The sequence below is a fragment of the Hyaena hyaena genome, unplaced genomic scaffold (assembly GCF_003009895.1).
Source record: "Hyaena hyaena isolate Hyena2069 unplaced genomic scaffold, ASM300989v1 scaffold_121, whole genome shotgun sequence".
Classification (NCBI taxonomy): domain Eukaryota; kingdom Metazoa; phylum Chordata; class Mammalia; order Carnivora; family Hyaenidae; genus Hyaena; species Hyaena hyaena.
In genome coordinates this window covers 621639-634701 of record NW_024080753.1, presented here as the reverse complement: position 1 = coordinate 634701, position 13063 = coordinate 621639, and the positions used below count along the sequence as shown (strand labels likewise).

Genomic DNA, 13063 nt, shown 5'->3' with positions numbered 1-13063 from the left:
GGCCCGGAGAGCCCTTCCTCTGAGAGTAGGGGCCTCGGGGACCAGGAGGCCGTAAGTGCAGCCTGTGTTCCCTTCTCCGGGACTTCAGCGCCTTCAGAATGTGGAGGCCACCGGGCTCCCCTTCCACAGGCTTGACCACCGGTGGTGGCCTCTTCTGCATCCTCTCGCCAGTCCCTTGTAGCAGCACCAAGCCCCACCCAGGGAAGGGTCTGGTCCCTTTCTCTGCTCAGCCCCCTTCCTGGAAGGGTGTGCACCCCTCCGCCAGCCGCAGACCTCACTGGCCATCCTGCCACACTAACCAGCACGATTCTAGTTGACCAGCTGGCCTTTGTCAACATCCTTAGACCAGACTGCCCCCTGTTCCCAGCCCCTAAAGGTGTGCTGCCCCTGCAGGGAAGTGTTTGCGAGGGGCCCCTGGGAGTGCGAGGTTCCTCTGCCTCACCTTTCTTGCCTCTTCCCTGAGGCAACACTGGCTCCCTTAAAAACCTCTTGAGGCCCTTCCTCTGGATGGCAGGTGGGGACCTCGCCCCTCAGGGTGTGCGGAGGAGGGAGCTGCTGTATAGAACCAGCCTCTGCTCTCTCTCCCGTTGGGCACACCTGGCACCTGCAAGGGCCCTCATTCGCACTTGGGGGGTTTCCTTCAGAGTGATCAGCACTGTGATACTGTGATCAGCACTGTCAGGAGAAGAAAGAGAAGAAAGAGATGGGGTGAGATATTCTGGCGATGGGGTTTTATTCATGGGGCTGAGATGGGCCTGACTGCTTCCGGCTCTGTGAGGTCTCTGGACATAGAAGAACCTTATATCTGAATCTCTTCTTGTTTTTTTACATTTATTCATTTCCTGAGAGAGAGAGAGAGAGTGAGCAGGGGAGAGGCAGACCAAGAGGGAGACACAGAATCAGAAGCAGGCTCCAGGCTCTGAGCTGTCAGCACACAGCCCAACGCGGGCCTCGAACTCATGAACTGCAAGATGATGATGACCTGAGCCAAAGTCAGACGCTTAACTGACTGAGTCCCCCAGGCGCCCCTCATACCTGAATCTTCCTTGTGTTTTGGCACTCAGCGTAGATTGTCTAGATAAATAAAAGCCAACTAGGATTTATTGGAGGAGCTGGAATTTATGTTTTGTCTTGTTTCATTTTGATTTTGTTTCCTCTTTGGACCTCAGGTGCAGGAAGTAGAATTATGAAATGAACTATTCAACCAATAGATGGGCCCTGGCTGTGTGCCGGGTACTGTGGGAGCTCAGTGGCCAGCAGGCGACAGGGCGGGGGCCTCTGCCTCGACAGAGCTTCCCTTCCTAGTGTGGGAGAGGGATGGCGGACAAGCCAGTAGCGGAGAAGACGCCAGTGGTGATGAGGCTGGGTGAGGGGAGAGGGGCCGGGTGCTGCTGTTTGGGGCCGGGGGCGGGCAGGGAGCCGCCTTGTGAGCAGAGAGCGTGTGGGCGAGCTCGAACAACAGTAGGGAGGCTGGTTGGGCCAGAGAAGAGGGGGTGGGGTGCAAGTGGTAAAACGAGCAACTCCTGCAGGGCCTCAAAGTCCACGGTAGGGACTGGATTTTGTTCGAGTGTGACAGGGAGCCAGTGGAAGCTTCTGCGGCAGGAGCCACATGGAGCTGGTCGTTTGGAGGCTCTGGCGGGGGAGGAGGGTAGGTCTGTAGGCAACGAGTAGAAGCAGACAGGCCGGGAGATGTGGCTTGGGTTGTCATGATGGTGGTGGGGTGCTGGGAAGGGGGAGTGCGGAGACGTTGGGAGAGCTGAGCACAAAGGATTTACTGGGGGGCTGGACGGAAGTGTGGGGGGAGGAGCGGGATATAATCTTCTGTTCATGGCAGACCCACTGTTGGTTTTCATGTGTTCATCCTCTTCGTCTTCAGTCCCATTCTCTCCTCACTGGAAGCCATTCCAGAGAATTTAACGTGTCGTCCCCGTATGCATGCCTATTTGAATAACAAATTCTAGTATTTTCTATACATGCATATTTTAAACTTTGGTAAATAGCATATTATTCTGTTTTTCACTCTTTCCACCCCCTGCTATCGTGTTGAGGTCCGGCCAGGTTTCTGACCGCTGGTAGGATTCCAGAATGGGCATCCACTGCGTTTGACTTACCCATTTCCTGGCAGTGAATGTGCAAATTGCCACCAGCTCCCGCTGCCACACACAGTATGGAGGCACAGCACGTCTCCTGCCAGTCGTGGGTACCGCAGGAAGCGGGCTTGCTGGCCCGAGGGTATGCGTGTACTTAATTTCACTACTCGAAAGTGGAAGACGCTTTGCTATCTAGAACAGCCGGACCACTTTGTGCAGGAGGGCTCCACGTGCCCCGCATTCCTGACCACATCCAATGGGTTCTGGCTTTCTAATTTTTGCAAATTTCATGGACGCATCTCACTGTGGCTTTAACTCTTGTCACTGTATCAGTGAGGTTGAGCATCTTCATTGATTCGTCAGTCGTTCAAGTTTCCCCCACCGTGACCTGCCTGTTTATATCCTTGGCCTGGTTTTCTGTTGTGTTTTCAACAAAGTCTTTTCTTAGGGTGGAAAGAATCCGTTCTGTGTTCTAGATCTGTCCAGTCAAATATGGTAGCCATTAGCCACGTGTGGAAGTTAAAGTTAAAGTCAATGGAAATGGAATGAAATGAAAAACTCGGTTCCTCAGTTACGCTGCCCACATTTCATGTGCTCGCTCTTCACGTGTGCCTGGTGGCTACCATGTGGGCGAGCATACATATAGAACATGTCCGTCTTCACTGCAGAGCCTCTTTGACAGCGCTGTTCTAGACGTTTCCGTTTGTCATCTCTCTGTTAACTTTATTTCAGATGCCCTCTATTCAGCAGTTTTAATGTAATCAAGTCCATCAGTTTTTCCCCTGAAGATTATGTGTTTTAGGTTTGATTGAAGACTTTCTTTACCTCAAGGCCACAAAGATATTCTCGTACTTTTTTTTTCCAAATAGCTTTCACGTGTAGGCCTTTATCCTGTCTGAAGGTTAAATTTGTGTATGGTGTGAGATTGGGATATAACTTTATTTTTCTCTCTATAAAGAATTTTACATAATTTTATATAAAGAATTTGTCTTCCTAATATGACCCATGTCTTAGCATTTTTCACTGGCTCCTAACAGATAGCAGACATTATTGTTCATGGTGTTGGCTTATTTTTAAGATAAAAAGTTGTGCTATGAACACTCTGAGAGTTTATTTTACTCTGTCCTAGATAAAAGATGCTGCGTATTTCTATAAGCGAAGCCAGTGCTACAAAGACGCGTTCAGATGCTTTGAGCAGATTCAGGAATTCGATCTAGCTCTCAAAATGTACTGCCAAGAGGAGCTTTTTGAAGAAGCTGCTATTGCCGCGGAAAAGTAGGTGGTTTTATTCTCTCCCTACCCCCCACCCCCACCCCCACCCCCCTGGGGGCAGCCTGGCTCGGAGGGTGTTCTTCCGCTCTTTTGAAGCAGTCTGCCCGTGTCGCCCTCCTTCCACTGGAGTGGTGGCCTCGGTGCTGGATCAAGAGCTTCTTGAAAGCAAGAGCCAAGCCTAAAGGATTAACCGAGAAGCTGAACGGGAAGCGTGGGAGGAAAGCGAGCGGAATAGAGTCTTCAGTTCGCAGCAAAGTCACCGTCGGTTTTAGTTTGTTCATCCTCTTCCTTCCTCTTCAGGGCCGGCCTCCGTTCCCACCCTCTCATGGGCGGCCATTCCAGTGCGTGTAGTATGCGGGCGCTTACTATACGCACATTTAATATAGTCTACTCTCTTTATGAGCTTTGACGCTGTCATGAGAAGAGGCAGCAGAAGGCGAAGGTTTTGTTACAAGTGTGTATATAAGACACGTGGCAATTTTGTGCTTAGTGATCTGTCCCCGACCCTTACCTGCTGCTGAGGTGGCAGCTTTGCTGATGGATGGATGAAGGTGAGGGCGCTAGTGGCCTCAGGGTTTTGCTTCACGGTGATCTACTGGCAGATCCTTAGCCATGAGGTCACACATATGTGTGTGAAACGCACGTACACTTAGCCTCACAAACTTCGCACGTGACCCACGAGAAGCCTTCTGGAACCTCCCTCCTAGCTCCTGTTCCAAAGGTGATGTCAAGATGGCCAGGGCTAATGGTTGGCGAGGAATGTAGAAACAGCGTGTTATTGATGCCCCTACGAGATCTTCTTGGTAGCATGGGACCGCTAGAAGGACCCACACTGCCATTCCGGGGTTCTGTTGAGCAGGGGTTTGAGTCCACTCTCACCTCCTGGAAAAGCAGAGTGCGGGTTGGTTCTACATTTTCTTTGCTTTCTACCAAATTCTACCTGTGACCAAACTAACAGATCTGACCCAGATGTTCAAACTTCAGTTTTTTGTTAAGTTAGCTTTTGTTAAAGTATAATGTATACTCAAAAGGGTGCACATAATTCTCACGAAATAAATGTAGTTGCGTAACCAGGACCTCGATAAAGATACTCAGTACCTAGAGTTTTATTTCTGGAAGCGGAAAGTAGGTGTTCTGTGCCATGGCTGGTAAAGTGAGCGTATTCCTTTATGCAGGTCTTTGGTACCCTCATGTATATGATAGACACAATGGGTGTGTAGTAGTCGGTTCAGGCTGCCAGAACGAAATGTCATGGATTGGGTGGCTTAAACAACAGAAATGTACTTTCTTCTAGTTTTGGAGGCTAGAAGTCCAAGATCAAGGCTCTGGCCAGTTGGGCTGTTGCTGGGAGCTCTTTCCCTGGCTCGCAGATGGATGCCTTCTCACTGTGTCCTCACGTGGTCTTTCCCTGGCCACATGGAGAGAGACAGTGAAGGAGAGCTCACTCTCTGGTGTCTTCTTATAAGGACACGAATCCTATTGGATCAAGGCTCCACCTTTGTGACCTCATTTAACCTTAGTGGCTTCCTTAGGGGTCCCATCTCTAAATACAACCACACTGGGGGTTGGGGCTCGAATGTATGAATTTTAGGGGACACAACTCTCACTCCATGAAAGGGTGCCGGCTGTGACATTTATTGGGTACATAGTTATCAGGGTGCTATGCGGTGGTGGTATGGGTAATTGACCAGACCAATTCCCTCGTGAGTTCATATGACAAAACTGACTGAGAATGTTTTTTTTTTTTTAACTTTTACTTCTTTATTTAACCTTCTGTCCTCAGTTTTTCAGAAGAGCATTGAATAGTCACAGATCTTCCCCAGAAACACATTTTTCTCTCATTATTCTTTTTCGGCTTGATTAAGGTATGCAGCTGAGAGTTTCTAACACGTTGAGTTGTGATCCAAGTGTTATCTGAGTCTTAACTGGAACCTCACGCTCGATCTGTCTGAATGTCCTTTGAGCACCATGCATACTGAGTGTAGAATTCAATTGCTCACTGGCCTGACTCAAAGTTCATGGTGGGCCTTGTAGATGTGAAAAGAAAATACCTGGGGAGCTCTTTATGCTTGCTCAAAGTACTCGCAACTCCATTAGCCGATGCTCAGATGCAAAGTATGCTCCTTCATCTTCATTTTCAACCCTTCATGGGAGGGTTAATATATTCTACTCTATATTCTTCTAATATATTCCTCTCGTAGAAGAGGAAAAGCTAGGAAACCTGATGTTTGTAGGATGACTCTGAGCCATCAGAAGGAGCCTGGGCACTCTTCTGGTTGTGAGGAGGTGAGTTTTATCCTAACAGGGTTCAAAAGCAAGCATGTTTTATTGGATTGCTCCGATGCCTGGAAAATTGGTAGTGTGGGAGGCGCTGACTTTGACCAGCAGAGTAAAGGAGAGCATTCGGAGCTTCCTTAATCTCACTCTTAACCACACTCCTACCTGGCAGAAGAGAAATTTCACAGGTTGGGTAATGAGAGGAAGGCCAGTGGCATGCTGGCGTGTCTCAGGCTCTGTCTTCACCCTTTCTCCTTAGTCCTGTCTCCAACTCAGTGGGGCTGTCCACCCAAAATGATTATCATGCTTTTATGAAAAGTTAAGGTTTTCTTCCCCTCTCCAACCCGGGGATAATTTTGGTTATGCATAATTGTTGCCCTTCAGATGGACTTTCCTTTATCTGTTTATTTTTCTTTTCCACGTTTTACTTACTTTTATTTATTTAAATTCTCAGATTGACTTCCAAACCTAACTTCCATTTGCTGAGGTTGCCTCTCCATAGTATTTCATTAATTGAATATACAAAAGCTCCGTTCCTTTGGAGAATAAAGAATTAATTTTATCCCTCTGATATGAAGCACGTGTAAAGACGCTGGATAGGTTTGGGTCCTATCTTGTAATTTATATGTACACATAAGAATGGTATGTGACTTGCTCTGTGCCGTATTTTGAAGGAAACTTTCCGTTGGGTGGTAACGAGCTGACGTTGTGTCGTCTACCGTTGCAGGTACGAAGAAATGCTGAGGGCCAAGACCCTTCCCATATCCAAGCTGTCTTATTCTGCCAGTCAGTTTTACCTGGAGGCCGCAGCCAAGTACCTGAGCGCAAATAAGATCAAGGAGATGATGACTGTCCTCTCGAAGCTAGACACAGAAGACCAGCTGGTGTTCCTCAAGTCTCGCAGACGGCTGGCGGAAGCCGCGGACCTGCTGAACAGGGAGGGCCGGAGGGAGGAGGCTGCCATGCTCATGAAGCAACATGGATGCCTGTTGGAGGCTGCCCGGCTCACTGCCAACAAGGACTTCCAGGCTTCGTGTCTGCTGGGGGCTGCCCGCCTCAACGTGGCCAGGGATTTGGACGTAGAGCATACCAAGGCCATCCTGAGAGAAGCCCTCGACCTCTGCTATCAAACCAATCAGCGGTCCGGCATTGCCGAGGCCCAGTTCCTTCAGGGGGTCCTCCTGAGAGACTTTCAGAAGCTCAAGGACGCCTTCTTCAAGTTCAACACACTCAACCACTCGGCTGGCGTGGTGGAGGCACTCTACGAAGCCACCAGCCAGTGTGAGGCCGAGCCCGAGAAGGTCCTGGCCCTGGCTCCGGGGGGCCTGGAGGTCCTCCTCAATCTGGTCAAGGCCCTCAAAAGAGTGACCAACAACGCCGAGAAGGAGATGGTCAAGTCTTGTTTTGAGTTTTTTGGGATTTCACAGGTGGATGCCAAGTATTGCCAGATAGCTCAGAACGACTGTGGGCCCATATCAAGAATAATTCTTGACCTGGATCTGAACCTGAGAGAGAAGAAAACAAAAGACAATTTCTTGGTCATGACTGACCAGGTGAAATTAGCCCTCAACAAACACCTTTTGAGCAGGCTGCGTCAGATCACACAGAGCGTGCTTGGGAAGACCTATGCAGGAGTCTGCATGAGGTTTATCGTAGGCCTGAAGTGTGAGGTTGAAAACTGTAAAGATTTCCACAGGCCTTTGTGGCGTTGTGAAGCCAAGTGGTTGGTTCAGTCAAGAATGCACTTGGTGGCCATCAGTGGGTTGCTTCTGGAAGCCAAAAAAGTGTTCCCTAAAATCTTAGCAGAAGAACTTGAAGAAATTGATTACATCTCGTCTGCAGATATGTATGGACTTTGTAGATCCTTCCTGAATGTGCTCTTCCCTAAGCACTTCCATCAGAGGGTGTTGTCAGAAAACCCCATGGCGTGCAAAGAAATCCTCAAACCCAATTACACGTCCTTTCGGTCGTACAGGTCAGCTATGAAAGAGTACATCCATTTTCTGTTTCAAAACGAAAGGCCCCGAAGCCGCCGGGAGTCTACAGACCTGTGGCTGCACGCCATGCAGGCCTTCCTGGTCTCCTCCAACTACCCGGAGGAGTTCGAAAAGCTGCTCCATCAAGAGGAGGACAGCTACCACAGGGAACTCAAAGCTCTGGAGGCCGAAAAGGAGGAACGGGGCAGGGGGAGAGGCAGCAAGATGAAGGGAGTCGAAGGAAAATTCGGCATGTTGGCACCCAACAAGGATGAAGAAGGTACCGAGAAGACCCACCTGTGCTTCATCCGGCTGCTGGAGAACTGCATTGCCCAGTTGTACGTGAACCGGAACCCAGAAGACTTCAAGAGGCTCTTTTTCCGCTTCATGAACGTCCTTGTCAAGAGGTGCAAAGAACCGCTCATCCCGAGCATCGGAAACACGGTGGCCCTGTTGGAGTTCCAGTTCCTCCACTGTGGGGTGGTCCTAGCCCGCCTCCGGAAGAACACCATCCTGTGCCTCCCCAAGAGCTACCTCGCGCTCTTGCACTACTGGGAGTTCCTGTTCAGCAGGAAGGACAGGGAGCTCGGGGAGGTGTTCTGCATCGTTCAGGAATACAAGCCTAAGGACGTGGCCAGAGCCATTCAGGACTTCCGGTTCCACCTCTCCTACCTCGTCAAGGTGCTCTGTGGCCGAGAGAATGTGAACTTCAACGTCCTGCTCGATGCCTTTGGGGAGATAGACTGTGTGGTGTCCGGGGAGGCAGAGCGGACCCTGGTGCTGTGCCTGGTGATGCTGGTGAATGCCGAGGAGCTTCTGCAGCCATACTGCAAGCCTCTTCTGTACCGCCACTTCCAGGAGATCCAGACGAGGCTGCAGCTGATGAGCAGGCAGTGCCCGGACCAGGTTCCCGAGAGGCTCCTGAAAGTGGTGAAGCGGGTGTTGATGGCAGACAACGTGAAGTCCGTGGCCGAGGCGCTGCAGGACCTGCTCTTCGAGCGGGATGAAGAGTACCTGATGGACTGCCACTGGCGGTGGGACAGCGTGCACACCAAAGGGTCCATGGTCCGCGGCCTCTATCACGAGGAGGTCAAACTAAGCCGCCTGCTCTGTGCGGAGCCCGTGGACTACTTTGCTGGACCAGAGTGTGAGATCGGTCAGGACGAGACAGACGAGCTGGCATTAGAAGACCGAGACCCCGTCCTCACCGCCATTCTGTCCCAGAAGCAGCGGAAGGCTTCCATCCAGCGCAAGTTGAGGAGGGCGTGCCTGGTGGTGTCCTTGTGCATCAGCTGGAGGAGAAGGGTAGGTGCCCAGGCGGAGTGCTTCGGAGAGGAGACCCGGGGGCCCGGGGCCGGGAACTTTAAGAAGGCCGACATCGACAGGACGCAGTGCGACCTGTGTGGGGTGAAGTTCACCCGAGGTCCTGACAGCTTCTTCAGCCCCGGGAAAGAATTTGAAGGAGCGGCTTCGGAGGCTTCAGAGGCCCTTTCCAGGGCCGAGCCGGGAGACCAGGAGGGTCTGGAGAGGAACAGCGAGTCTTACGAGCAGCACATCCTCCTGGAAGGCCACCAGAGGCAGCAGGTTGCCTACCAGAAGTACTTCGAATTTTTCCATGAGAAGGTGGACCCGGCCATCGGCGAAGGCAAACTGGTGGTGCAGGACATTGAGCAGAGCGTGGGGATCCGCAGTCACCTGGGCTCCAAAGAGCACAGCCACATGCTGCAGAGGAAGGTCCAGGAGAACATCAAGAAGGTTTCGGATACGGTGGAGGACCTCTACAGGCGGAAGGCCTGGGCTGGCGGTAAGGCATCCCCCGAAATTGGGGCCCAGTTAGAGCCCAGGCTGTGAGAACACCTGACAGATCAAGTCCTGGGGATGACAGAACATGGCGTTGGTGGAAATACAAGTGAGGAACAGGTGCTCTTAAATTACAGCAAAACCCCATTATTTGAACCACCCCACCCCCCAATCAAAACCTTGTGATTATCTGGAGTCAGGAGGGCCCTGGCACAGTAGACAAGAGAAGGGCTTGTGAACTAGTTCCCTGACAAGATACAGGGAGAGCGTTTAACGTCTCAAGGAAACTATTTAAGCTTCTGATCTGTTCTTTAGTGATCATTTTTTGAGCATCTACTCTGTACTGGACGTTTGACTAAGATCTGGGGGTGCCTAGCTGGTCTCTTCCTTTTTAGGAGCGATCTTAAAAACCATACCCAGTGTGAGACCTTAACAATAAAAATTCGTATGTGGTTTTTGGATCAGATTTCCTCTAACTTCCTTGTTAGCTATTTCTTAGCAACACTGAGTGCAAGTCATGTTACCTATAAAATTAGCAAAAGTTCATATTTAAAACTCATTCTATGATCCAGAGACTCCAGTTTAAGGTTTAATGGCATTTTGATGTTTATTTATTTTTGAGAGAGAGAGAGAGAGAGAGCAAGCGAGAGACCAGGGAATGGCAGAGAGAGGGGGAGACACAGAATCCGAAGCAGGCTCCAGGCTCTGATCCGTCAGCACGGAGCCCCACTCTGGAGTTGAACTCACGAACTGCGAGATCATGACCTGAGCTGAAGTCGGATGCTCAACCAACTGTAGGTTTAATGACATTTTGAGCAAAGTTCCTTGAAAGAATTGCTGTTGGCCGTCTGGAGTCACACAGTAATGGCGTCAGGCTAGCATTTCATTGTAGTTTATGTCTGTGGTGGCAGAAGGTGGCTGTGGGTCCTTACCTGTCATTCCCCTCAGAGGAAACACAGAGACAGCTCTTGGGAGGTAGGGGCTTTGGCTCTAGAACTGAGTAGTCTGGTCCCCGCAGCAGCCCCTTCACTCAGAGCCTTTGTCCTTTCGTTCCTGTAGCAGAGGAGGTGATGGCTCAGTTGGTCAACGTGCTGATCCCGTCAGTCAGGGATGCGCGGGAGTGGCTGATGAAGGCAGAGCTCCACTTAAATGAGGAAGGTAAGGAGCCCTTTACCCCAGTGGGAGGCTCGGGGTCTCGTGGCTCTGGGTTCTGCTGACTCCCATGTCGATGTGAAGGGGGGTCGCCTATAATGTCAATAGCGGCCACTCACTGTCTCGGTCATCTTCTCCCAGTGAGTCAAATTATTAGCATCATAATATCGGAGTTTCCCCATCTGACCGAGGGCTCATGGTAATTGCTTTCTCCAAAATATCGTCTGCTGCTCACAAGCTCCTATCGATGCCATCCAGTCACTACTCAGGCTCAATACACCGACTCCCAGAGACAAAGTATTGAAAAGCCATCTTTTGGCAAACATGTTTGCCTGTGTCAACCATTCATGCAAGTCAGCGAGTATTTATTGAGTGCCTAGGATGCTTCAGCACTGTTCTGGCCTCAGGGATATAAAACAAACACATTTGTGAGCAAAACAAAATCATTGGGGAACGTGCACGCACCTTCCTACAGAGGGTTAAGGGTTTGTACAGAGGGAGTGAGGTTTCTCTCCTGACAGGTAGAATGATCTTGCCAAATTCTGTATCATCCCTCTTGGCCTGACCTAATTTTTTCCTACTCCGTATATTTCATACGCCCCAGATTGCCTTTCTGGGGGTCCTCCTAATCCACATACTGCTGGAAAATCCAGAACCCGGAGCTGGGAAAACTAAAAGGGGCTTGGCACAAATATCCGTGCCAGGCAAAAATCCTTAGGATATATTCCCTGCCATGATTTTCGTGATTGCTTCAAAAGGGAGAGAACTGGTATACCAACTCGAGTCTGTGGTTGAGTTTAGGTCTGTTTAAATTCTTTGCCATCTAAAGTGTCTCTAAATAAGAGCAGAGGAACTAGCCTGTACAAGAACTTAGTTCTAGAGAAGAGAAAGGTGTTTACTTCGGCCCTGGTCCGGGCTTTTTTGCCCTTTAATTTAAAACAGTTGCAGAGACATTAGGTTCTATTAGCGCGTTGTATTTTACAGCGGAGTGGAAAAAAATCACCATTCTGTACTTGGTTTCTAGTTTTTTGTTTGCTTCTTTTTGGCTTTCGAAACAGGGATCGTTCAGGAAGATGATTATGAAAATGAGGTCGAAGACTTTGGTGAACTCCGTCCTCGAAGGCGTGCGCGGAAATGTGGAAAGCAGAGAAAATATTAACGTCCACTCAGCCGCTGCCTCCTGAGCCTTTGGAACTTTCCATCCTGACTTAGAATTCTGAGTGCTGGCACAGAGCAGAAAAGGAATGTAAATTAGCTTAAAAAAGTAGGGGAGTCTAGCAACACCTTTGATTTTTGTTCTTGTTATTTCTCTCTCACTAGCGGCTTAGATCTGATCGCTCCATCCCCTGTAGGGACCTCTTAAGTGGTTTCTGAGTTAAAGCCTAGCAGGGTGAGTTCTCTCTAAAACTTGTCCAGATGAGAGGAGTCATAGCTGAAATAACCTTGGGACTCCTCACCCCGAAGCTCCGCGGTTCTCTGGCTCATCGCCGTCATGGCCTGAGTCAGCAGCATGTCAGGGCCCCTGACCTCAGAGTTGGCGCTGCTCTGGCGGGAAATCCCTCCTCAGACTCCCTCATCTCCTTTCACACGGCTGCAGCATCAAGCAGCACAAGAGCTGCATGTGCCCGGGGTCCCCCGCTGGCCGCTCATCACCCCAGGCCACCCTCTGAACCTACTTATAGCAAGGTCCCTTCTGTCACAGCCTCTTCTCTCCGTGCAACTTTCCTGCCCTCCTTCTCCCCATTTTTGGTGACCATTTTCAGCTACCTGTGCACGTCATGGTTGGACTACCTCAGGACGTAGTCAAGAACCCCCCCAGCGTCCTGTGCCCTAGAAGGCAAGCCTGGGGGGCTGTTGTGGGGGGTCCCAGCCTGCCTCTCCAAGGTGGCCCTAACTCTGCCTTGGCTACGGTGCACACATTCCAGCAAGTGTTTGTATGTAGCCCTAGCCGTCTCGTTTGCTTGGTTGAAGGAGGCTCTTGCTTCATCCCCGACTCCCGCTGAGCCAGCGGCCATCAGTGTAGTCCCATTCCGAGGCCTTCGTGCCGCTCCCGGCTCCTGCCCTCCCTCTGCCCTGCCCCTCGGCTCAGCCTGTGCGGAAGCCCGGCTTACGTTGGCCCTTCGCTGATCTGTCCTCACAGCAGAGCCAGCTTTCTCCCTGGGTTGCTGCTGCTTTTGCTGCTTATTGTTTTCTCTTTACTGCCTTTCGAAACGACTCTATTTCCTTGTTTCTAATTTTTATTAGGTTATATCTCTAATTTTTATTCCAGGTGGTTTTTATAAATTTCACTTGCTGGAAAAAGAAATCAAATCTTGCTGTATTATCACATTTTTATAAAGTGAAATCATTTCTCTTACATGCAGGTGTCCGTTTATGTACGTCTGGTCTCCACGCCGGAAAGGGGTGGGTCCCGCGGCTGGTTCTCTCTGGCCGGCTGGGTGATGCCGTCTGAAACAGAGACACCTGGGGACTCACAGTGGGTCGCGGTGTCCTGAG

At 50.3% G+C, this 13063-nt stretch overlaps 1 protein-coding gene across 1 annotated transcript in view; it reads left to right on the top strand.

Moving 5' to 3' along the window:
• TRANK1 (tetratricopeptide repeat and ankyrin repeat containing 1) overlaps window positions 1–12833 on the top strand; it is a 74458-nt gene extending 61625 nt beyond the window's left edge. Inside the window, exons 20-23 of the mRNA XM_039237227.1 lie at window positions 3220–3365; window positions 6367–9419; window positions 10475–10573; window positions 11626–12833. Coding sequence (XP_039093158.1) covers window positions 3220–3365; window positions 6367–9419; window positions 10475–10573; window positions 11626–11726 — 3399 coding nt within the window. The 3' untranslated portion in view covers window positions 11727–12833. The remainder of the gene's footprint in view (window positions 1–3219; window positions 3366–6366; window positions 9420–10474; window positions 10574–11625) is intronic.
• Window positions 12834–13063: the final 230 nt, after the last annotated feature.